The 24,209-nt window shown below is 35.5% G+C and overlaps 1 protein-coding gene and 21 non-coding genes across 22 annotated transcripts in view; 21 read left to right on the top strand and 1 right to left on the bottom strand.

The window, feature by feature from the left end:
• Positions 1-24,209, top strand: part of LOC111428785 (Valyl-tRNA synthetase, mitochondrial) — a 54,085-nt gene that overhangs the window by 25,071 nt on the left and 4,805 nt on the right. The window contains exons 7-10 of the mRNA XM_071194404.1: positions 9,450-9,717; positions 12,815-13,045; positions 13,095-13,254; positions 16,181-16,467. Of these exons, the coding sequence (XP_071050505.1) occupies positions 9,450-9,717; positions 12,815-13,045; positions 13,095-13,254; positions 16,181-16,467 (946 nt within the window). The remainder of the gene's footprint in view (positions 1-9,449; positions 9,718-12,814; positions 13,046-13,094; positions 13,255-16,180; positions 16,468-24,209) is intronic.
• Positions 1,009-1,080, bottom strand: TRNAP-UGG (transfer RNA proline (anticodon UGG)). Its single transcript has one exon. It is a non-coding gene; the product is annotated as a tRNA-Pro (tRNA).
• TRNAP-UGG (transfer RNA proline (anticodon UGG)) lies at positions 4,029-4,100 on the top strand. Its single transcript has one exon. It is a non-coding gene; the product is annotated as a tRNA-Pro (tRNA).
• On the top strand, positions 4,335-4,406 carry TRNAP-UGG (transfer RNA proline (anticodon UGG)). The gene has a single exon. It is a non-coding gene; the product is annotated as a tRNA-Pro (tRNA).
• On the top strand, positions 4,640-4,711 carry TRNAP-UGG (transfer RNA proline (anticodon UGG)). The gene has a single exon. It is a non-coding gene; the product is annotated as a tRNA-Pro (tRNA).
• Positions 4,945-5,016, top strand: TRNAP-UGG (transfer RNA proline (anticodon UGG)). The gene has a single exon. It is a non-coding gene; the product is annotated as a tRNA-Pro (tRNA).
• On the top strand, positions 5,250-5,321 carry TRNAP-UGG (transfer RNA proline (anticodon UGG)). Its single transcript has one exon. It is a non-coding gene; the product is annotated as a tRNA-Pro (tRNA).
• TRNAP-UGG (transfer RNA proline (anticodon UGG)) lies at positions 5,556-5,627 on the top strand. The gene has a single exon. It is a non-coding gene; the product is annotated as a tRNA-Pro (tRNA).
• On the top strand, positions 5,861-5,932 carry TRNAP-UGG (transfer RNA proline (anticodon UGG)). Its single transcript has one exon. It is a non-coding gene; the product is annotated as a tRNA-Pro (tRNA).
• On the top strand, positions 6,166-6,242 carry TRNAP-UGG (transfer RNA proline (anticodon UGG)). Its single transcript has one exon. It is a non-coding gene; the product is annotated as a tRNA-Pro (tRNA).
• TRNAP-UGG (transfer RNA proline (anticodon UGG)) lies at positions 6,476-6,547 on the top strand. Its single transcript has one exon. It is a non-coding gene; the product is annotated as a tRNA-Pro (tRNA).
• On the top strand, positions 6,784-6,855 carry TRNAP-UGG (transfer RNA proline (anticodon UGG)). The gene has a single exon. It is a non-coding gene; the product is annotated as a tRNA-Pro (tRNA).
• On the top strand, positions 7,093-7,164 carry TRNAT-UGU (transfer RNA threonine (anticodon UGU)). The gene has a single exon. It is a non-coding gene; the product is annotated as a tRNA-Thr (tRNA).
• TRNAP-UGG (transfer RNA proline (anticodon UGG)) lies at positions 7,400-7,471 on the top strand. Its single transcript has one exon. It is a non-coding gene; the product is annotated as a tRNA-Pro (tRNA).
• On the top strand, positions 7,706-7,777 carry TRNAP-UGG (transfer RNA proline (anticodon UGG)). Its single transcript has one exon. It is a non-coding gene; the product is annotated as a tRNA-Pro (tRNA).
• On the top strand, positions 8,014-8,085 carry TRNAP-UGG (transfer RNA proline (anticodon UGG)). The gene has a single exon. It is a non-coding gene; the product is annotated as a tRNA-Pro (tRNA).
• Positions 8,323-8,394, top strand: TRNAP-UGG (transfer RNA proline (anticodon UGG)). Its single transcript has one exon. It is a non-coding gene; the product is annotated as a tRNA-Pro (tRNA).
• TRNAP-UGG (transfer RNA proline (anticodon UGG)) lies at positions 8,632-8,703 on the top strand. Its single transcript has one exon. It is a non-coding gene; the product is annotated as a tRNA-Pro (tRNA).
• TRNAP-UGG (transfer RNA proline (anticodon UGG)) lies at positions 12,070-12,141 on the top strand. The gene has a single exon. It is a non-coding gene; the product is annotated as a tRNA-Pro (tRNA).
• TRNAP-UGG (transfer RNA proline (anticodon UGG)) lies at positions 16,562-16,633 on the top strand. The gene has a single exon. It is a non-coding gene; the product is annotated as a tRNA-Pro (tRNA).
• TRNAP-AGG (transfer RNA proline (anticodon AGG)) lies at positions 21,999-22,070 on the top strand. Its single transcript has one exon. It is a non-coding gene; the product is annotated as a tRNA-Pro (tRNA).
• TRNAP-CGG (transfer RNA proline (anticodon CGG)) lies at positions 22,947-23,018 on the top strand. The gene has a single exon. It is a non-coding gene; the product is annotated as a tRNA-Pro (tRNA).

Genomic DNA, 24,209 nt, shown 5'->3' on the forward strand with positions numbered 1-24,209 from the left:
CGGCTCGTCTGTATGCAGAAAGATTTCCAGGTAGATATCATCCGGCACGTAGATCCTTTTTATGTGTGGTGCAACATGGCAACATAGAGGAGCAATAAGATCTGTACACATTGTCAATCTCGAGGAGGAGGTATTGAATGTCGTCGAAGAGCAGCATAAGTACTAGAATACTTGCAGAATAACATGTAGTGTCACAACCACAATTTGGGGAATATTGAGGCACAACCAACTCCATCCATATCACGTGCAACGTGTACAAGCCCTACTACCAGTGGATAATTCCCCTTGAGTACAATTTTGCGTTCCTGCATCAGCATCAGTTGAACCCAAACTTTACCAATAACATTTTAGACAATCCATCAGCACCCTGGTTTAGCCCCTCCAAGTTAGCAACTTCCAAATAAGTACAGGGAAATAAATATACTATATACAAGAGACGATGGGGAAGCCGTTCATTGTGGATGACGACCATTTGATGTATGAAAGTTGCCGGGTTGATTACTCGAACGTTGCAACATTGGAAAAGTTGCTTACATTTGGTGTTGTGTGACAGTAGCGTTGATTTTGACCAAGATTTTCCTGTTTGTCAGATAGCTGTGAATAAGTTTGATCAGATGTGGGGATATTGTTCTTAATAGGATTCTTCAATTTTCTTCCCCTGGTGTTCGAAATTCGACTTTGCCAAGCTTATGGCCTTATTTGGTGGGCTATACATAACGATGCACATTTTCCTGCCTGCTTCTCCGCCGAAATCGATTTCAGCTCCTATTGCTTCGACTGATGTGGTTTCAAATGAGTTTCGCTGATCATCATAACTGAGATCTCCTTTTTGTTTTCAAACTCCAAAAGTTCTTCAGACTTTAAGAATATGGTGATGTGTTCTTGTTTGGGTGTGGAGTTTGGCATAGCTTTGTGTATAAAAAAACAATTTTAAAAACAATCGTGATACATTTTCTGTTTATATGTCAAGATAAAACAATCTAAATTATTATTAAGTTGTCAAAAAATGGGCTCAACCGGGATTTGAACCCGGGACCTCTCGCACCCAAAGCGAGAATCATACCCCTAGACCATTGAGCCTCTGCGTGAAAGTTTAAACGGCAGTGAGAGCCAAATTCTAAATATCCCACATTTACACCGTTATCTACGTTATTATCTATAATTACACCATTTTTAATTACATTAATAACGTAGGTATATTTACTTTAATATATTACTTATTTTATGGGGGATAGATTACTATCTTATCATCATGATAAGACCATTTAATACTTACTGTTAATTTGAATTGGTAAAGAACTCAATTTAAATAATCAATAAAAAGAAACTGATGGATTCTTTCATAAAATTATTTTATATTCCGTTGCTGCTGTTCTTTTTCCCAGAATAAATTTTCGAAAGACAATACGGGACTAACGAATTCGAAAGCTGCTGGAATCTTCATTAGTCATGCCGTCCCGTTCACTGAAAATGTATAAGCTAACGCTGGCATCTATGCGGAAAATTTCCAGTATAAACTTCGTAACAATGTTACAGGCGCAGAATTTGGTAAGGCGGAAGCGAAAAGTTACGTACTATACAAGATAATATAAGGATGGGTATTTCCGTGAAACAATATAACTTGTAACGATGGTAGATTTATACAAAATTGAGCAATTTATGTTCAGATATCTTCAAGAATTTACTAACTTGTTGAAAAACTTTTTCAAAAAAGGTTGCATTATAATGTAAAGTTGACGGGGACAATGTATCTAACGAAAATGAGTGACGACATATCGTTGTAACAGAAGAAGATATACAAACCGATATGGTTTCACACTTCACAAAGCACTAGATTTTAAGTGTTCGCTGAGCAGGAAAAGCCAGCACCGCAGGATGGATGTTACTGCTGCCGCAGTCTTGAGAACTTTTCTCGAACTTAAGAAGTATAAAGCTGTCTTTAAAACAGCCACGCCGCAATACGGACAGACGCCTCGGGGATTCGCCAAAGAACTTGGTGTTTGCACCAGTTTTGTCGTGATTTAAACAAAAATCAACTGTAGACGTAATAAAGTAGGTAAAATACAAATTAATAATTTCATTAGATTATTTGGAATTTGCAATATATTATCGCACCCCAGAATTATCGAATTCTCTTGTATAGAGCCATTTCAATTCTGGAATTTGGAATAATCGGATTTACCCCAGGGTCTACGTGCAGTATGGATAATTTAGTCGGTTGACTCGTTGTCGAAGACTTAGCGGTAGTGGCTATTCCATTTAAGATCGAATGTTTCCGATACTGACGCCATAATTACCAGACGTGTTAATGCAGATCCGATTCAGATACAATGCATATTGCCACGATAATGCACAGCATGGAAACGGGATTATAGGGAAATTTCCTCCCTTCACGTAATTATTGTCTAGTTTGCCTTGTACCAATGCTTCTCGGTAATGTAATATTAACGCACTCGATTGCCACCTAACGAAGTTTGTTGGCAACTACACAAGTCAATTCTCCACTTAATTTAAACTATCGATAAACAACAACAAATTTGTAAAAGTCCACTTCCTCTTCCGAGATTTGATTGAAATTTCATATTTGATTATTTATCATAAATGATAATACAAAAACTCATACAGTATATTAAAATTCTGCTATTATTGTATCATATTATTGTAATAAAACATTGAAACTGATAATTTGTTCTAAAATTGTCGTAGAATTTAATTTTTGAGAGTTGTTATTTGTTTGAATTATAGGTTTTGCAGTTTGTTCATTTTTTGTTTATTACTAGTTTGAATTCAATTAATAAAGTTTTAATGACCATTTTTTTTTCAAATAACGGTCGAATTATTATCAGCAAACGACATCGATAAATTCGTTAACAAGCTACCGCTTGCCGACCGTTTTTTGAGACCTCACTCTTGAGGGTTGCTCACTACAACAGTGGTTGACTCAAATGAGTTTTGGTAGTTCAATAGTTAATAATCGCAATAATAACTTTTTGTGATTAAATTAAAATAGTTAAATTATTATTCAAAAATTAAATTTAATTTTATTGTCCGTCGAAATGATCATACATTTTTACATCGCGTTTTTACACCACTTGAGCTATTGTTTTAGTTATAGTGTTGTATAATAAATTTTGCGAAACATATACTAATACTGATTTAACATCTTTAACCCTTAGGGCTAATCGATCAGGTTCAAATCCCGCGCTAGCCCATTCCTTTGTCAAACTCCGCTATGATCCATTTTTTTTGTTGCCGAACGACAATTCTAACTAAATCCTCAAATAGGTCTATAGCAATACATATGTAAACAGTAAATTATTTATCGCAAAATTATTGCTCGAAATATTACTCTATTGTGTGTCCTCCTTTGTGGACATTGTTTCAAAAGAATGGCAAGAGAGGCGATAGAGCCATCTCCACTTGGATTTGACAAAAATTACTTAGTTGACAATTAGACAGTAATCAGTTAGTAATTATCTTTTTGTGTATTTATTGTCAAACTTTAACCGGTTTCGTCACTTTGAACTTGTTTCTGAAGAACGTTGCAACATGGCATCCGATACGTTAAACATATTTTGAAAAGGTGCACAGCTTAACCCGAAAGTTTCTAGGGTTAGTGCTATTTGTACTGATAGTGCTAGTATTAGTTCTAGTTTTTGGTTAATATCTAATCTTTTTCTGGTAAAACATTGCTCGAACAACAATTTTTAACAATCACCATGAGGCTCAATGGTTAGGGGTATGATTCTCGCTTTGGGTGCGAGAGGTCCCGGGTTCAAATCCCGGTTGAGCCCATTTCTTTTTCCATATTTTAGCAAAATTTTCAGTTTCCTGCAGTTTTACTTTATTGTAATTCTCTATAATATATTTCCTGTTTGAACGCAAACGTTTGCTAGGTCGTTAAATTTGTTAGATCTGATATACTGACATTACATGATCAGAAGTTCTCGTCAGAAAGTTCACAGCAATATTTAATTTCTTTCTTGCAAAATTATTGCTCGAACAACAATTTTTATCCTTCACCATGAGGCTCAATGGTCTAGGGGTATGATTCTCGCTTTGGGTGCGAGAGGTCCCGGGTTCAAATCCCGGTTGAGCCCATTTCTTTTTCCATATTTTAGCAAAATTTTCAGTTTCCTGCAGTTTTACTTTATTGTAATTCTCTATAATATATTTCCAGTTTGAACGCAAACGTTTTCTAGGTTGTTAAATTTGTTAGATCTAATATACTGACATTACATGGTTAGAAGTTCTCGTCAGAAAGTTCACAGCAATATTTAATTTCTTTCTTACAAAATTATTGCTCGAACAATAATTTCTAACAATCACCATGAGGCTCAATGGTCTAGGGGTTTGATTCTCGCTTTGGGTGCGAGAGGTCCCGGGTTCAAATCCCGGTTGAGCCCATTTCTTTTTCCATATTTTAGCAAAATTTTCAGTTTCCTGCAGTTTTACTTTATTGTAGTTCTCTATAATATATTTTCTGTTTGAACGCAAACGTTTGTTGGTCGTTAAATTTGTTAGATCTATTATACTGACATTACATGGTTAGAAGTTCTCGTCAGAAAGTTCACAGCAATATTTAATTTCTTTCTTGCAAAATTATTGCTCGAACAACAATGTTTATCCTTCACCATGAGGCTCAATGGTGTAGGGGTATGATTCTCGCTTTGGGTGCGAGAGGTCCCGGGTTCAAATCCCGGTTGAGCCCATTTCTTTTTCCATATTTTAGCAAAATTTTCAGTTTCCTGCAGTTTTACTTTATTGTAGTTCTCTATAATATATTTTCTGTTTGAACGCAAACGTTTGTTGGTCGTTAAATTTGTTAGATCTATTATACTGACATTACATGGTTAGAAGTTCTCGTCAGAAAGTTCACAGCAATATTTAATTTCTTTCTTGCAAAATTATTGCTCGAACAACAATTTTTATCCTTCACCATGAGGCTCAATGGTCTAGGGGTATGATTCTCGCTTTGGGTGCGAGAGGTCCCGGGTTCAAATCCCGGTTGAGCCCATTTCTTTTTCCATATTTTAGCAAAATTTTCAGTTTCCTGCAGTTTTACTTTATTGTAGTTCTCTATAATATATTTTCTGTTTGAACGCAAACGTTTGTTGGTCGTTAAATTTGTTAGATCTATTATACTGACATTACATGGTTAGAAGTTCTCGTCAGAAAGTTCACAGCAATATTTAATTTCTTTCTTGCAAAATTATTGCTCGAACAACAATTTTTATCCTTCACCATGAGGCTCAATGGTCTAGGGGTATGATTCTCGCTTTGGGTGCGAGAGGTCCCGGGTTCAAATCCCGGTTGAGCCCATTTCTTTTTCCATATTTTAGCAAAATTTTCAGTTTCCTGCAGTTTTACTTTATTGTAATTCTCTATAATATATTTCCAGTTTGAACGCAAACGTTTTCTAGGTTGTTAAATTTGTTAGATCTAATATACTGACATTACATGGTTAGAAGTTCTCGTCAGAAAGTTCACAGCAATATTTAATTTCTTTCTTACAAAATTATTGCTCGAACAATAATTTCTAACAATCACCATGAGGCTCAATGGTCTAGGGGTTTGATTCTCGCTTTGGGTGCGAGAGGTCCCGGGTTCAAATCCCGGTTGAGCCCATTTCTTTTTCCATATTTTAGCAAAATTTTCAGTTTCCTGCAGTTTTACTTTATTGTAGTTCTCTATAATATATTTTCTGTTTGAACGCAAACGTTTGTTGGTCGTTAAATTTGTTAGATCTATTATACTGACATTACATGGTTAGAAGTTCTCGTCAGAAAGTTCACAGCAATATTTAATTTCTTTCTTGCAAAATTATTGCTCGAACAACAATGTTTATCCTTCACCATGAGGCTCAATGGTGTAGGGGTATGATTCTCGCTTTGGGTGCGAGAGGTCCCGGGTTCAAATCCCGGTTGAGCCCATTTCTTTTTCCATATTTTAGCAAAATTTTCAGTTTCCTGCAGTTTTACTTTATTGTAGTTCTCTATAATATATTTTCTGTTTGAACGCAAACGTTTGTTGGTCGTTAAATTTGTTAGATCTATTATACTGACATTACATGGTTAGAAGTTCTCGTCAGAAAGTTCACAGCAATATTTAATTTCTTTCTTGCAAAATTATTGCTCGAACAACAATTTTTATCCTTCACCATGAGGCTCAATGGTCTAGGGGTATGATTCTCGCTTTGGGTGCGAGAGGTCCCGGGTTCAAATCCCGGTTGAGTGAGCCCATTTCTTTTTCTATATTTTAGCAAAATTTTCAGTTTCCTGCAGCTTTACTTTATTGTAATTCTCTATAATATATTTCCTGTATGAACGCAAACGTTTGCTAGGTCGTTAAATTTGTTAGATCTAATATACTGACATTACATGGTTAGAAGTTCTCGTCAGAAAGTTCACAGCAATATTTAATTTCTTTCTTGCAAAATTATTGCTCGAACAACAATTTTTATCCTTCACCATGAGGCTCAATGGTCTAGGGGTATGATTCTCGCTTTGGGTGCGAGAGGTCCCGGGTTCAAATCCCGGTTGAGCCCATTTCTTTTTCCATCTTGTAGCAAAATTTGCAGTTTCCTGCGGTTTTACTTTGTTGTAGTGCCCTATGATATATTTTCTTTTTGAACGAAAACCTTCTCTATATCGTAAAATTTCTTAATTCTGATATTATACTGACACTAATGTGTCAAAATGGTCCTGAGTACGTTCACAGCAATATTTAATTTCTTTCTTGCAAAATTATTGCTCAAACAACAATTTTTAACAATCACCATGAGGCTCAATGGTCTAGGGGTATGATTCTCGCTTTGGGTGCGAGAGGTCCCGGGTTCAAATCCCGGTTGAGCCCATATCTTTTTCCATATTTTAGCAAAATTTTCTGTTTCCTGCAGTTTTACTTTGTTGTAATTCCCTATGATATATTTTCTTTCTGAACGCAAACCTTCTTTAGGTCGCTAAATTTCTTAGTTCTGATATTATACTGATATTAATATGTCAAAAGTTCTCCTGAGAACGTTCACAGCAATATTTAATTTCCTTCCTGGAAAATTATTGCTCGAACAACATTTTTTAACAATCACCATGAGGCTCAATGGTCTAGGGGTATGATTCTCGCTTTGTGTGCGAGAGGTCCCGGGTTCAAATCCCGGTTGAGCCCATTTTTTTAAAAAATATTTTAGCAAAATTTTCAGGTTCCTGTAGTTTTACTTTGTTGTAACTCGCTGTGATATATTTTCCTTTTGAACGTCAACTTTTGCTAGATCGTTAAACTTCTTAGTTCTGATATACTGACATAAATATGTCAAAAGTGTTCCTGAGAATGTTCACAGCAACATTTAATTCCTTTTTTGCAAAATTATTGCTTGAACAACACTTTTTAACAATCACCATGAGGCTCAATGGTCTAGGGGTATGATTCTCGCTTTGGGTGCGAGAGGTCCCGGGTTCAAATCCCGGTTGAGCCCATATCTTTTTCCATATTTTAGCAAAATTTTCAGTTTCCTGCAGTTTTACTTTATTGTAATTCTCTATAATATATTTCCTGTTTGAACGCAAACGTTTGCTAGGTCGTTAAATTTGTTAGATCTAATATACTGACATTACATAGTTAGAAGTTCTCGTCAGAAAGTTCACAGCAATATTTAATTTCTTTCTTACAAAATTATTGCTCGAACAATAATTTCTAGCAATCACCATGAGGCTCAATGGTCTAGGGGTATGATTCTCGCTTTGGGTGCGAGAGGTCCCGGGTTCAAATCCCGGTTGAGCCCATTTCATTTTGCATATTTTAGCAAAATTTTCAGTTTCCTGCAGTTTTACTTTGCTGCAATTTCCTATGATATTTTTCTTCTTGAACGCAAACCTTTTCTAGATCATTAAATTTCTTAATTCTGATATTATACTGCCACTAACATGTCAAAAGTGATGCTGAGTACGTTCACAGCAATATTTAATTTCTTTCTTGCAAAATTATTGCTCGAACAACAATTTTTAACAATCACCATGAGGCTCAATGGTCTAGGGGTATGATTCTCGCTTTGGGTGCGAGAGGTCCCGGGTTCAAATCCCGGTTGAGCCCATTTCTTTTTCCATATTTTAGCAAAATTTTCAGTTTCCTGCAGTTTTACTTTGCTGCAGTTTCCTATGATATATTTTCTTTTTGAACGCAAACCTTTTCTAGATCGTTAAATTTCTTAATTCTGATATTATACTGACACTAACATGTCAAAAGTGATGCTGAGTACGTTTACAGCAATATTTAATTTCTTTCTTGCAAAATTATTGCTCGAACAACAATTTTTAACAATCACCATGAGGCTCAATGGTCTAGGGGTATGATTCTCGCTTTGGGTGCGAGAGGTCCCGGGTTCAAATCCCGGTTGAGCCCATTTCTTTTTCCATATTTTAGCAAAATTTTCAGTTTCCTGCAGTTTTACTTTGCTGCAGTTTCCTATGATACATTTTCTTTTTGAACGCAAACCTTTTCTAGATCGTTAAATTTCTTAATTCTGATATTATACTGACACTAACATCTCAAAAGTGATGCTGAGTACGTTCACAGCAATATTTAATTTCTTTCTTGCAAAATTATTGCTCGAACAACAATTTTTAACAATCACCATGAGGCTCAATGGTCTAGGGGTATGATTCTCGCTTTGGGTGCGAGAGGTCCCGGGTTCAAATCCCGGTTGAGCCCATTTCTTTTTCCATATTTTAGCTAAATTTGCAGTTTCCTGCAGTTTTACTTTGTTGTAATTCCCTATGATATATTTTCTTTTTGAACGCAAACCTTTTCTAGATCGTTAAATTTCTTAATTCTGATATTATACTGACTGTAACATGTCAAAAGTGATCCTGAGTACGTTCACAGCAATATTTAATTTCTTTCTTGCAAACTTATTGCTCGAACAAGACTTCTTAACAATCACCATGAGGCTCAATGGTCTAGGGGTATGGTATTTTTCTTTTGGACGTTAAATATATCTAATTCCTTCATTCTCAAGTAGCGTGAATGTTGACACATCAACGTCACTTGATTTGCAAACTACCAACTTAGCGCCATGGGTTGGAGTCTCCTTAGTGGAATATACAAGGACGTAGATAAGTGGTTTATTTTGCTATCGAAAGGAATTTAGAACTGACAGCTTTTATTACTTCCTAGGTTCAATTAGAATGTCAGATACGAACACAACTCAAGATATTTAATTTTCCCCGTAATTATATAATATTTACGCAATAATTAGCCAAATTAACGTAATAGACACGTTAAACCCTCTGATTTTCCCTATCAAATCTAGCCCTTTAACGGGGAATCACGTTCGTAATCAGAGCCTCGGCCCTAGGGGGTGTTGGGGGTATTTACGGAGAACAGTGGCACCTTCATTAACCACCGCCCCCCGTTCAGTCAGTATCACTGCGATATCTCGTTCCGTTTAATTACAGGGATTGGTGTGTGTCGCGCCAACTGTGGTGGGGCCACCGGGTGCCGGTCTACTTCTGCGGATCGGATGTCGACACCACCCCCAAAGCTTCAAACACCCGGACTACGATCGCCGTCGCTGCGCGGAACATTGATGAGGCGAGATCCAAAGCGGCTGCCCTTCTATCACGACCCCCCGACACCCTTCACATTCGACAAGACGAGGATGTCCTGGACACTTGGTTTTCATCGGCACTTTTACCATTTTCAGCATTTGGATGGCCTCAACAGGTAAGCGATTTTTTTTCATCCTTTTAGGAAAAGAACTTTAATTTGGACGAAAAAATTTGCTGAAAAAAGCTTTGGCATTGTGATGCAAGGTTAACACGACTTTTATACGTTATTTAGAAAATCCTCACGCGACTTTTTTATGTAACATTTAGGTTGGCAGTCTTGGCGATTATTTAATAGGACCACTGTTTTACCAGACAAATTAAATGAGCATAAACATACCAATTTTTGGAAAATGATCTACCTCTAGTTAATGCATGATGCTGTTGCACCACATTTCGGCCTTGGAACAATGAGTAGTTCGCATGCTTGAAGTTGACGGTGCTTGAAGGTGATTAAACAGAGAAATTGCCAAAGCAGGATGATACGAAATCTCGGTAAGCAGTTAATCACTTCTTTTAAGCTTCTTGGCGTTTTTGAAATGATAGAAAGAGAAGAATAAGGTACTGGGAACGAGAACAATCAATGTGCCGTAAGAGAAGTGGAATTGCACGTTTGTGATTGAGGATGCTGGAGCGCGGACATTTTCGAGCGAAACCAAGTACCAAAATCAGTACATCAGTACAACCTATGGTTTAATAGAAATGTTCTTGTATTTTAAGTACTTGGAATTTTCTGTCTTGTTGTTGTTATGTAAGAAGAAGAGACAAGATTTTTTTGTGCATGGTATCTTAGAAGCACTTTCTAAAGAATTTTAGACCCTATAACAAAGTAACATCAAAGTAAACCAACTTAATAGCAACCCAATCAAATCTCAAAACTTGTCAACATTGAAGCATCACTATTACAAAGTAACTCATTACAGAAGTAACCCAATCATATCACAACGAAAGCCAACCCCAAAATAACTTAACCCGTTATTGGTCGCTAGGTCAATCATAGCATACGAAAACAAGTAGCTATGTGAAAGAAAATCTCACATAGCGACCAATGACGGGTTAACCACAAAGTGACCTAACCCAACCTCCAAAACTTCTCAACCTTAAAGGAATATAATTACAAATTCATTTATCTCCAAAGCAAGTCAATCGAACCCCAAAGCTACTCAACTAGAAAGTACCTCAAATTTTAAAGCAACTCAACAGCAAAGTAACTCAAACAAAAGTCACCTTACCCTATCATAAAGTTTTTCAACGTTAATGATTACTAAGATTAGTAAAATTTCTAAGATTACTATTAATCGGAAAACCAAATCGTTGGATTGGCAGAGGTGGGCCAGTTGCATGGCTATCACATTCTCCAGATTGCATTCTGAAACAAAACTTTTGTGGGGCTTGTCTACATTTCATACTTTAGAAGAGCTGCGCGACCGGATCAGTCATAGTCTTCGTGTAGTCCGCGATAGCCCTAGAATTCTTGAGCGGTTTGACGACACTAAGCAATAATAAAAATTGTTACTAATTAATCTCAATTTTGTAATTAGTCTTGTTACATAAATTACAATAGATCATACAATTAGTCACACAATTAAACCCATGGTCGCTTATGCTTCATTGATATGGTGGCCATGACGAATTACAAGACTGCGCAATAACTAAGCTTAACTTAAGCTCGGATACAACATTTTTTTAAGTTGAAGTTCTTGCCATAAACTTTTGCACTGTTTTGGACCTTAAAATGGATAGAAAGGGGCATCGATAAACATGTGTGAAAATTTTCGGAAAGGTTCGCCTAACACCTACTGATATTAAGCAATACATAAGGATCTAGATGTGTCCTAAACCTTTGGAGGACTTAAGTTACAATAGATCCTATAGGTCACGGTGACGGATGGGGCCGCTCCCCTCAGCCTGACAGCAATAATAATAATAATACATACATCATGTTGGTGAAATTTGGCCAAGCAATTCAGAGACGCCTGTATACTTATGTAGGTTGATTATAGCTCATATATAGCTCACATATGCCTTTTACTCTTAATAAATATTAGTGTTTCTTTTTGTATTCCAACTTTGTTACTATTGATGTTTTCCCTGAAGATGATTTAATTAACAACGAAATCGGTAATAAATAAAATTTTGAGTATCATTGAAAAAAAAACAAAACAATTTATTTATCTAAAAGAAAAAATCTTTGTAATTAGATTGATCGTCGTAAAAATACATTTTCTTATTTTATGTAGGACGCTTCTTCCTCAAGTTTTGTGAAAGTAGGTAGAAGTCGTAAAACGACCAGAGGTATGATAAGGCGACTGGCGTTGTGAGACGTACAAATCCGGGTTTACGATCGGATAATAATTTTGAATACCGCAATAAAGTTATAGTGGGCTGTAAAAGAATTTCGGAGATAAAATTCTTAAATGCCAATGTGATAACGTATTATCTTGGTAGAAAGATAGATGTTTTAACAAGCGGCTCAATGGTCTAGGGGTATGATTCTCGCTTTGGGTGCGAGAGGTCCCGGGTTCAAATCCCGGTTGAGCCCATTTTTTTTTTTTAATTTTAATTTTTACACTTGAATTTGAAAGGTATCTACGATTCATTTTATGTTTAACTTATCTTAAGTGGTCTAATGTAATTTGTCATGTAACATATTGATCAGAAGTTGTTATTCCTTGTTTCACAAATAAACTTTAACGAGCGTAAAACATATCGGCATCATCACATCAAGGGTTCGGTTTCTCCCATCTTCTTCCTTCTCGATACGTATGTACGATAGGGAAACTGCAAACAACGGAATGCATTTACGTCGGCTTTGTGCTGCTTAACTACGTTATTGCCGACCGAACTCTGGTAATTCATGCCGAAGGTACTTCACCTCCGTGAAATGGGCGGGCGGCGCCAGTTTCCAAACTGTGAAGTGATGAAGATAGCTGACGCCGATGATGCCGGAAGACTTTCGAAACGCGGAGGGAGCGAGCTAAGACGTAATTTGCGAGCCCACTTGTCAAGTAAACGTCGTAATTTGGCCCTCCTTCGAACGTCTCCTCGTCCTTTCGTTTTCCACTTGAGCCGCGATCGTTCAAATTACGAACTCTCGTTAACTATTAATTACGTGTTATCGCTTTTGTATACTTTACCTATATTCGTATTGAAGATTCATTAATTAATTAAATTTAGGAATACAATCATAAAGTCATTAATGTTTTTTGTTACAGACTGAAGATCTTAAAAAATTATATCCTCTATCAATCATGGAAACTGGCCACGATATTTTATTTTTTTGGGTAGCAAGGATGGTTATGTTAGGTACACAATTAACTGGTCAACTTCCGTTTTCTAAAATTCTTCTGCATGGAATAGTTTGTGATGCGCATGGAAGGAAAATGTCTAAAAGCCTTGGGAACGTAATCAGCCCTGAAGATGTTATACATGGAAGTACTTTGAAGGTAAATTTATTTTTCAGTATTAATCTTTAATTAACTAAATGAGTGTTAGGAATTAGAGAATGCTCTGGACAAGAATTACAAATCTGGACTGATTACAAAGGAGGAATTCAATAAAGCAATCGCTGGACAGAAGAAAATGTTTCCAGAAGGAATACCTCAATGTGGTGCTGATGCCTTAAGGTTTACTTTATGTTCCCATAATATTAAAAGTAAGTATTATTGCTCATACAGTAATAATTTTGCCACAAAAAAGTGTGGTATTATAAGGGTTAAAAAGTTGTACTGGTAATTTCATATAACTCGCAATATACATATGAATGCAATAGTTACGAAACTATTATGCACTTGCACTGTCCCACATAAAATGCATAGCTTAATAGTACAGGCATTGGGGGGAAAATTCTAGGTGTAGTGTTTTTTTTATATACAGGGTGATTTATAGCATACAGAGTAGACTAAAAAGGTGGTACTAGGGGCCAATTTGAAGATTTTTCTTAATAATGTTTTGACCACAACTTAATAATCACAAAGATATAGAACGTTAAAGTTGAACAAATGGCCGAGCATTGCCATATTGTACTGTTGACACTATTTTACATTATTTATATTATCTATAAACGATTTATAAAGCGTAAAATAAAACACTTGACGCACGATCGCAAAACACATCCGCTCTTTAGCGATGCACAAATCGAACTGAGGTGTAGTGTTAGTTTTACTTTTCGTTCAATAAAAATATACCACAATCTAGCGCTGAATAACAATTAAAACTAGAACTAACACTAGACCTAGAACTAGAAAGTTAACTAAACCCGAAAGTTTCTAGTTCTAGGTATAGTGTTAGTTCTAGTTTTACACTTGCACTGTCACTAGAACTAACATTAGACCTAGAACTAGAAACATTTGGGTTTAGCCGTACGTCTCTTAAGACGGCTAAACCCGAATGATTCTAGTTCTTCTTCTAGCGCAAATATGCAACATAGTGATATTTTATGCTAACTAGAGCTACCTATTAGCCGTCTTATTACGGCTAAACGGAATATTTCTAGTTCTAGGTCTAGTGTTAGTTATAATACATTATCTAGACATGTTGCATTTTATGTGGGATAAAGTAAGCATCTTAAGTGAAATTCACTGTATAACAATATAATCCTCTATTCCTTAAAATTCCTTCCGAGAATTAATACCGACGATTTCTCGAAAACTACCTCAATTACACTAATGAGCTACCCTCGAGATAAAATTTTATTTGAACAACCCTACAAATGTTAGGGGCCGCTTCATCTTTATTGGAAACGTCCGGCCGTTTTCCCTTTCCCTCTTTTCCTCCTTAGACCTTAAGACGCAACTTTCCTAAACTTAGTAGGGTCCGGGATAGCAATACCTTCCGAGTGGTCATAACACATGTCCTAAAACACGAGTCCCGGCCGTTTCGGCCCCAATGCTTCCCTATTGAAGAGATCTTATTAAGTATAAATGGAACTGCTACTACTCGAAAACATATCAAGAAATAAAATTGATAAGTATCGAACGATATTAAAAAATAAGTGGAAAAAACTTTGTGTGTATAAAAGAGAGTTTTTGATGTAGCATGTGTAACCCACGGGTGCTGCAACGAAAGCTCCAAAGCTTTCGAAATAAAACTTTCAGAGTTTGAAATCCTGCAGGATACAGACTGCGTCGGTAACATCGAAGAGGGTACGGTGCTATTCGCTTTGCACGGGGTTAACCACGACAAGAAAGAACCTGCAGCGATTCTATCCTGGCGGGATAACCGTACTTAAGAAGGCCCCAAAGCGGCTCACCTGCACGCGAAGTGGCCCCGAATCCCCTCCTCCCGTGGCGAAATTAAAATCGCTTCTTCTCCTTTGCAGTCTTTTATTGAGATCCGACTTTACGGAGTTGAGAATCTCTATAACAGCCGTTGCAAGCCCGAAATTACGAACCGGCTCTTGTACTCGAGGGACTTTAACAGGCGTTCTTTGGAACTTTACAAATATTTGTCGTTTCATCTTGGATTCATAGGAAAATTGCATCTGAAAAATTATATTAAAATTGTTCTAAAATTGCTATATTAAAGAACAGTTTTATTTTATATTTTGTGTTAGCTAATAGTTAATTACTCAATGACGACGCCCATGTAAAGATGTATATACTGTTAATATGTGCATAAGCTTGTTTAGTAGTCAGTTTTAGTTTGCTTCTCGGGGGGTTATAGTTTGTTTGAAAAGGGGAGCTACTACTAGTATGAGTAAAACCGCCGCAAACTTACCATGGCGTAAAGTATTACCTCATTAAATTTAACTTTATGCAATAATAACAAAACAATAACTTTAAAAGTAAGCGCCCTATATTTTCATGTTTTAAAATCAATTTTAAACAATTCTTTTCTTTTTCTGTCTATTTCTTTACAGTATAGATACCGAAATCTTAATAAAACTGTATTTTATTAAAAACAACCTTTGTTCTTTGTCTTAACATTGAAATCTCTTCAGACAAGACTTTCGAACCCTCGGAATCCAATACACTCGATCTCAATAAAACCGTCGCACATCCGTGCCAATTTATGGCAGGTCGGACTGATCCTCGAATGATGTCCGTCGTCGGTTTGTCCCGGGTCGGACTTTATCGATCTACTACTATTTTTCGATGAAACTTTGACAACATCCCGGTGACATCCCCAAAGAATAAAACCTATGGCGCGGCGTGGTGCCTAAAGGCATGCAATAAAATCGAAGACAATATAGTCCGGATTTATCTACCGCGAAACTTTTTTAATAAAACGGAAAGAGGGCCTGGAGCGCGTGGGTAAGGCAGAGAAGATGAAGAAAAAATAACGGTATGACACAAAGGCGGGTGTTCCTTTGGGGGAACCACCGAACGGACTGGGGAATATATGAATGTGCTACGTGGTCACGTATAAGGAGAGATATGTCATTTTAGGGGAAAGTGGCCCTATTTGGTACGAGCACGTGTAATAACTTGAAGGTAATGAAATAGGAGATGATTTATAGTACTCGCAAAAAAACGGTCCTTACAAGATGTCAAAATGTATACCTTGATATATCCTTAAATTGTTTTTATTATTTCGTTATTGTTGGTTTTATTTTCTAGTTTTTATTTCGTTTTTATTAGATCACTTCGTAAATTTCGATGTGCAAGAATGCAAAATCAACAAATTTTTCGGGAACAAGATATGGCAGGCTGTAAAGTTTGCGAACAAGTGGATTGAAACAGTATTGGTTGCTCAAGAAATTGGAAACTTAAAATACGAATCGCTGGGCAAAATGGATAAATGGATACTAAGTAAACTTTCCGGTATGGTGAAGATTGTAAATGATTCCATGGAAAGGTACGAATTTCACAACGCTACCGCTGCTCTGAAAAACTTTATCTATTATGAATTCTGCGATATTTATTTGGTAAGTTTCTTTTTTATTATTTTTGATTAAAATGTCTTACTTTTGTTACTTTCAAAAGTTACACGAGAATTGTTGTTAATATTGTTTTTATCGCGGCTCAATGGTCTAGGGGTATGATTCTCGCTTTGGGTGCGAGAGGTCCCGGGTTCAAATCCCGGTTGAGCCCATTTTTTTTTTTAATTTGTTATAAACTAGAAGTTTTAAGATTATGATTGCGATTTATGTTGATATAATTGATGATTTTTATAACGAAACTGTTTCTAAAGACGTCCATTTGATTCAAGCGTTAGAAATCATCGAACGCATTTTAACTTTACCACATTACAACTACGTTAAAATGGTGATGGAATAGTCTATTAAGATGTGACCGTATATATCCAAATTTAAACATCTTTAAAATGTGCTTTAAAATTAACACAATAAATATTTCAACAAACTTTGAAAACTAATTGCTTATAATAATATACAGGGTGAGTCAATAGTGCGGGGACGGAAGATAGTGGCTATACTATTGAAAATAAAAGAAATGTTTTTATGCCATCATATATTACCATCAAAGCTGTATCGATTAAAATTATTTTCAGCTATACAGGGTGTTTCACTATTCCAGGACCATACTCAACTTCATTTTTTTAAATGGAACGCTATGTATTTTTTTACATATTCTGATTTGCTGTCTTAAATGCTACGACTGCATATCTTGTTTTTAAATTTTGAATGCAAGGTTGCCAAGTTATTATTTTTTTTGTGAAAAAGTTTGAAAATTCAGGTGGTCACTTAAAATTCGTTATCTGCATTAATATTGAATATTGAAGATTGCAATTTGGGGTGTCGATAAACAAAGCTTGGGTCTTTCGAACACTGTTCATACTATTGGATATCATTGTACAGGGTGTTTAGCAAAAGCGATTAATTTATGCAATGTTTGGAGAACCATAACTTTGTTATTTTAAATGGAACACCCCGTATTTTTCTAAGGTTTCGGATAGCCTTATTAATTCTCTTTTATTGTTGTTAAGCATATGATATATCTAATACGTGTACTTTTTGAGAAAATTAGACTGTTTTAAAAATGTCAGTATAAACGTGATTTATTTACAAAATGTAGGCTATGGAACAACATTTTTGAACATATAAGTAAGTTTATGTCGAAAAAGATATAGGTGCAATACACAATATTAAAAAAAATACAATGAAGAATTAAGCAACAACCATTAACAAAACAAAATTAAAGTAAATGTTCAATATAGCCTCCTTGTTGTTGAACACAAGTTTCAATTCGTCTAAGAAATGAAACATTAACGTTCTGCAACATGTTTACGTTTATTGTTTCAAACGCATCGCGAATACGATTCATCATATTTGCTTTCGTCGTTGGTGGTTCTTCATATACCAAGCTTTTTACATATCCCCACAAAAAAAAATCTAATTTTGTCAAATCCGGAGAACGTGGTGGCCATCTAACAGGACCTCCTCTGCCTACCCACCGATCAACAAAAATTCTGTCTAAATGTCTTCTAACTATCCTACTATAGTGAGGTGGCGCACCGTCGTGCTGAAACCACATTCTTTGCCGAACGTTTAGTGGAACATCTCCTAAAAGTGCTGGCAGGTGATTTTCCAAAAAATTCCAATAAGATTCTCCGTTAACGTTTCCCTCGAAAAAATACGGCCCGATCAAACAAGATCCTACTATCCCTGCCCAGACATTTACAGACCATCGATGTTGGTGGTCTACTGGTCGTATAAAATGAGGATTGATAGTATCATAATAATGAAAGTTATGGCGGTTAACGTAGCCATTTTTGTGAAACGTTGCCTCATCGCTGAATAATAGATAATCAAAAAAATTATACTCTTGTTGAACTTTTTCTAATGCCCATTCCGAAAATTCTAGCCTTTTCTGGAAATCAGTTGCATCAAGTTCTTGTACTAATTGAATATGGTATGGATGAAATTTATATTTTCGTAAGATTCTTGAAACAGACGTTTGGCTGACGTTAAGCTCATTGCTTATTTTGCGTGTACTAGTGTGCGGGTTTTCAACTACCTTTAATAATACAGAAAGTTCGTTCTCTTCCCGAGTGGTTCGTTTCTCGCGATCTTTTTTTTCGTATTTGACGTGTCCTGTTCTTTCAAACCTTTCTTGAAGGTTTTCAAATGCTTCAACCCTAGGATGCCTACGCTCTGGAAATTGTTGAGCGTAAAGTCTAGAGGCAAGAAATGGATTTCGCTCTCCCGCACCCAAGAAATATACCATATCAATAAGTTCTTCTTGACTAAAATTCATTTTAATCAAACAACAGATTTTGGAAACACGTTATGAACAAACAAAGAGAAATCAAAACTTAATTGTTTGACACTTCGTATTGCTATAAAAATCTTTTCAAAGCCTACTTTTTTTTTAATAAATCACGTTTATGCCGACATTTTTAAAGCAGTCTAATTTTCTCAAAAAGTACACGTATTAGAGATACCATATGCTTAACAAAAATGAAAGATAATTAATAAGGCTATCCGAAACCTTAGAAAAATACGGGGTGTTCCATTTAAAATAACAAAGTTATGGTTCTCCAAACATTGCATAAATTAATCGCTTTTGCTAAACACCCTGTACAATGATATCCAATAGTATGAACAGTGTTCGAAAGACCCAAGCTTTGTTTATCGACACCCCAAATTGCAATCTTCAATATTCAATATTAATGCAGATAACGAATTTTAAGTGACCACCTGAATTTTCAAACTTTTTCACAAAAAAAATAATAACTTGGCAACCTTGCATTCAAAATTTAAAAACAAGATATGCAGTCGTAGCATTTAAGACAGCAAATCAGAATATGTAAAAAAATACATAGCGTTCCATTTAAAAAAATGAAGTTGAGTATGGTCCTGGAATAGTGAAACACCCTGTATAGCTGAAAATAATTTTAATCGATACAGCTTTGATGGTAATATATGATGGCATAAAAACATTTCTTTTATTTTCAATAGTATAGCCACTATCTTCCGTCCCCGCACTATTGACTCACCCTGTATATGAGCCCAACGCGTACCAGTGAGCTTTTATTCACCTTAATTTGTTTTTATCTTTATAAATACTAAATAAGTAAACTTCGAGTGGATATCACTTGCTTACTAAAGTAGGTGAGGGTGACTTTATTTAAAGTTGCTCTTTCTCTGTGTGAGGTTAATACGTGCGCTTGATACACACTGAAATATATTCGTGTTCATCTCGTTAAAACGGCTACGGTCCATTTATTTCAGCTGCTTCTACCGAGAAAGGAAAGTGCGAAGTTTTGATGAGAATTTTGCAAAAGCCATATTTCTTTTTAACTCCCTTCTGTGCATATGATGAGATCATAATATTATACAGGGTAATTCAAATTCGACCCTCACCATTGGGATCTCAGAAAACCATAAGAGATACAGAAATGGTTAAATGGGAGCAAAGTTGCGTATCTTAGAGCTCATCATTTTTCAAGAAAGTTTTTAGATCTAGCCGTTTTAGTTTTTAAAATATGGCCGAAACAATTCCTGACGATTGAATTCCATTCCTTTAGGGTATGAGAAGACATTGTGTATACAAAGACCACTCTTCTTGGTTAAAGGGTTGTTATTTCTTCAAGCGGCATTGTCATCATCATTCTAGAATAAGTTTCTTTTATGGCTAGTGTCTTAGCCTTTCTCGTCTTTTCTGATACGGTACTACCATTTCCAGTGCTTCGTGTGAACGGAAATGATGAAAGATGACGTACACTAGCGCAGTTCGCTAATACTTCCTACCAACGTTTTTTCTCTTTGTCATTAATATTTGTCCTATTTGGAGTAAGTAATTCTCAACTATGGTCAGTCTTTGAATGAGAATTTAATGAAGTGATAGCTGTGCAGTATAGTAGCTATACAGTATATCTTATCTTTTTCTAATTGTATTCTTGCAGCATACAGCTAGATCAGTACAAACTAGGTAAGGAAACCGGTAACATTAAAACAACTTTCCTTTTTATATCTCTGCATATATTCAAAATTTCCTGGTTAATCAAACATTTTAATTACCTCACTTGGCAATTTACAATACATTGTGTGATCTAATAGGGAGTTACCTCAGCATTGACTTATTTAATGATCCAACTATTTTTCTCATTATAACATCTTTATTTGGCATTATTGACAGATAAGTTCAAAATATTTTTGAACTTGCAACTCTTGTTTTTTTCCTTTTTAAGTAATGTTACCGTTTGGTTAACTTCTATAAACTGTTAAAGAATTGATTGTTTGTACGATTTTCTATATTTTGAAACCCTCTTTGGTAAAGTGCACGTTACGTTGTTGATTACAATTGCTGCATCATAATACTCACTAGTATTTTGGTAATTTCTACATAATTCCTGAATATAATTGTATTCTTAGGAGATCATTGCAGATTGCTTACCGTTTGAAGTATCAAGCCATAGGTGGCCATTGCAAGATTACATAACAGTTACCGATGAAACTACATTGTAGTAGCTATTCCGATCCATTTTAAGTGGGCAAAGGATGCTGTTTTGTACACGCAGATGTGGGGTAGCGGGTTTTGGCTCTTTAAAAAGGAATCATTCAGCAAGAAGCCTATTATGCTCATGGTAAAAAGGTTCTTACACAGTATGTTGTGTCGATCCTGAAACTAAAAGGCATTACATTTACTGTTGGATCAAAGACCAAGGTGGTAGAGGATCTTTGGAAATTTCTTCGGTTTTTAGACTTTTTTGAGAAAAATCTAAATGAATAATATCAAATTATCTGTGATTGGTGTGAAGGATAAAACATGAAGAAAAAAGTTTATGCTCTACTTGTATCAAAAATATAATTACGCATTTCCCAGCGCATGGACATACATTTTTGCTGACAGAATGTTTGCTACTGTAAGAATTCTAGGATAAAACAGGCTAATTAAAACTAAGTCCCTAGCAACAGTTTACAAAAACTTAATCAACATCAGTAATTTCAAGGGTATACAGATACAAAATGTTAAGGAAAATAGCCAGATTAGAGTAACGGTGAAGGAACAGAGTTACCCCAAGTTTGACGAAGATATACCACCTGTTACACTTCTCAAAAGGGAGTTTTCAGCAAAAAATTCCTGACTTTTTATAGTATAAGATGGTGAGTTACATGACGAGTTGCATGAAATGTTACAGCTAAAGAAGAAAGATGTCGATTCTTTGACTAGACTTCCATATACAAGTTGTGGATGTTATAGATTTCCAAGTTATAAAAGAACCATTATGTGCAGAGCCATGTGATTGTTTGGAAGATCATGAAGGTTTACATGTTTAAGTTAATAGACCAAACATGTGATCAAAATTCAATCACAACCAAACTTTTCACATTTAGATTTGTTCTGCTTGGTTATTTGTTGAGAGTTTTGAAGTATGCTATTAAATTATACTCTATATTATTGAAATAGGACTTACTTGATATAAAACAAGTTTTAATTTGCAGTTCTGAGTTCTTAGTGTTAAATATAAAATTAGTTTTTCTTCATTTCGAGCGGCTCAGTGGTCTAGGGGTATGATTTTCGCTTAGGGTGCGAGAGGTCCCGGGTTCAAATCCCGGCTGAGCCCTATTTTTTTACATCATTAAACATTTCCGTCTATACAATATTGCAAAACAACCATCACTTCTGACTTATTCATTTTTTTTTAGCATATGGAATGATATTTGATGTTTCAAAAAGTACCCCTCTTCTTTACACAACTGATTGCTTCTTATACAGTATGTCCCCGGATAGGTGAAACGATTCTTACAAAAGGTAAATTTTTGTCGATATTAATTGTGATTTTTTGGGGTTTAGCCCTACTTGATTAAAGAGTAATTTTGAACATATTTTCAATTTATAAAAAACAAGTGAGCCTTGACAGTGAAAGAAAAACTTTTTGTGGCAGTCAAAGTACCTTTTCTGTTTACAGTACGTGAAAGTGTTACTAAGAAGTTTTGTTCAGAATGAAAAACTATGGTCATATGCAAATTTTCGGAATGATCGGCCTACTTTGATAAAAATCCATAACAAACAATTTTATTTCTAACAAAGACTGCCATGGAAAAACAAAATTGGTTCCTATCAATGTTAATCTGTCAAACTGTAATTTAGTAACCTTAAAGTGGTTTTTAAATGCAATGTTAACATTAGAAGAAAAAGTTTACGTGATTCAATGTTATGGAACCGGGGAAAAACCGATAAATATGGTTATTGCTTTATTTAGTGAAAAATTTTCAAATACTGTATTTCAAAGCAGTACTTGTTGGTGTTTAATCAAAAGATTTCTTACAGCAGGCATATGTTCACCATAAGAAAAAAAAATTATTATGAAACTGATTTGAATCTGAATTTTACATTTTATAAGAGTCGTTTCACCTATCCGGGGACACACTGTATATTTATTTCTTGTATTATTCTTGTATCTATTGTGAAAAACATAAAAAACACAGGCTTTAAATATGGCTCAGTGGTCTAGGGGTATGATTCTCGCTTCGGGTGCGAGAGGTCCCGGGTTCAAATCCCGGCTGAGCCCCACAACGTCTTTTTTAGATTCATGAGATATACAAAAAACAGCTTGTAGTAAGTCTTGGATGATTTAATAATTGTTGTAAATGGGGTCAGTTTCTTTTTCCATCCATTTCCTTTTTACGGAGAGTATAGATAAGATCTTCATTTCATCTGAAATTCCGACGAAATTATCAATAGGGTCTTCGCTTTAAGCAGTTTCATTTCATCGGAACGACGAAAATTATCAGGCGATGTTCGCTTTCATCAAGACGTCCCCGGCGATATGACATCCCCGCGTATTCTTCCTGTTCCTTTTTCATCCTTTCTCGTCACCCGAGTTTAATATCATCAGGACCGAACGAAGAGAGAAAGAAGGTACTGATATTCGCCCAGTTCGGACATTCATTATTCATAAGATAGCAGTCGCGGCCGCTTCGAAGAATTATATTCTGTCGCCGCTGGCAAAGGCTATTTGATTTATCTCTCTAACCACCTCCACCACCCCCAGGAGGACAATCTCCCACATCCAAGGGAGATCAATTGGTTCTCTTTTTTCATCATTTACTTTTCGCAAAAACTTATTTCGATCTCGTGGAAGCCATTAAGATGTTTTTTTTTTTATTATTTTAACGTCCTTGTTAACGACTCATTACCGAACCTATGTTATCGGGTAGCTTGAGGGAGTTTAATTAAATTTAAAAACAATCTCGTCGGCAACCAACCAATTGCACCCCCTTAATTTCCTCTTAGTCGACAAATTACCACGTATATACAACTACATCAGGCGAACGAAGTACAAGTTTCGGAGCTACGGCGCTCGTCTCATGAGTTAAATCTAGAAGTGGGGTGCAAAAGTGAATCTCGAGTCGAGAAAGTCACAAGAGTGTTAATATCATTTTCAACTGCAGTCAAGGAAAAGTACATCTTCTTCATTTTGATGCTATTTTAATGAGTTCTTAACATCTCACTAACATTTTAAATGCAAAAAATTAATGCAAAAAACAATTATTTCAAATTTTCAAATACTGTTCAGTTTTTAAGAATTTTTGAAATAAACGTGTCCTAAAATGACATACTTAAAAAAACCTCTATCCTAAAAATAAACTTTATTTGGAAAACCATTGTAAAATTTACACATAAATTATTACTATACATAAAATAATCTTATATATTTACCACAAATGCATTTGCTATGTCATTTTACCACCTGGGTGTG

Source organism: Onthophagus taurus, chromosome 2 (assembly GCF_036711975.1).
Source record: "Onthophagus taurus isolate NC chromosome 2, IU_Otau_3.0, whole genome shotgun sequence".
NCBI classification, from domain to species: domain Eukaryota; kingdom Metazoa; phylum Arthropoda; class Insecta; order Coleoptera; family Scarabaeidae; genus Onthophagus; species Onthophagus taurus.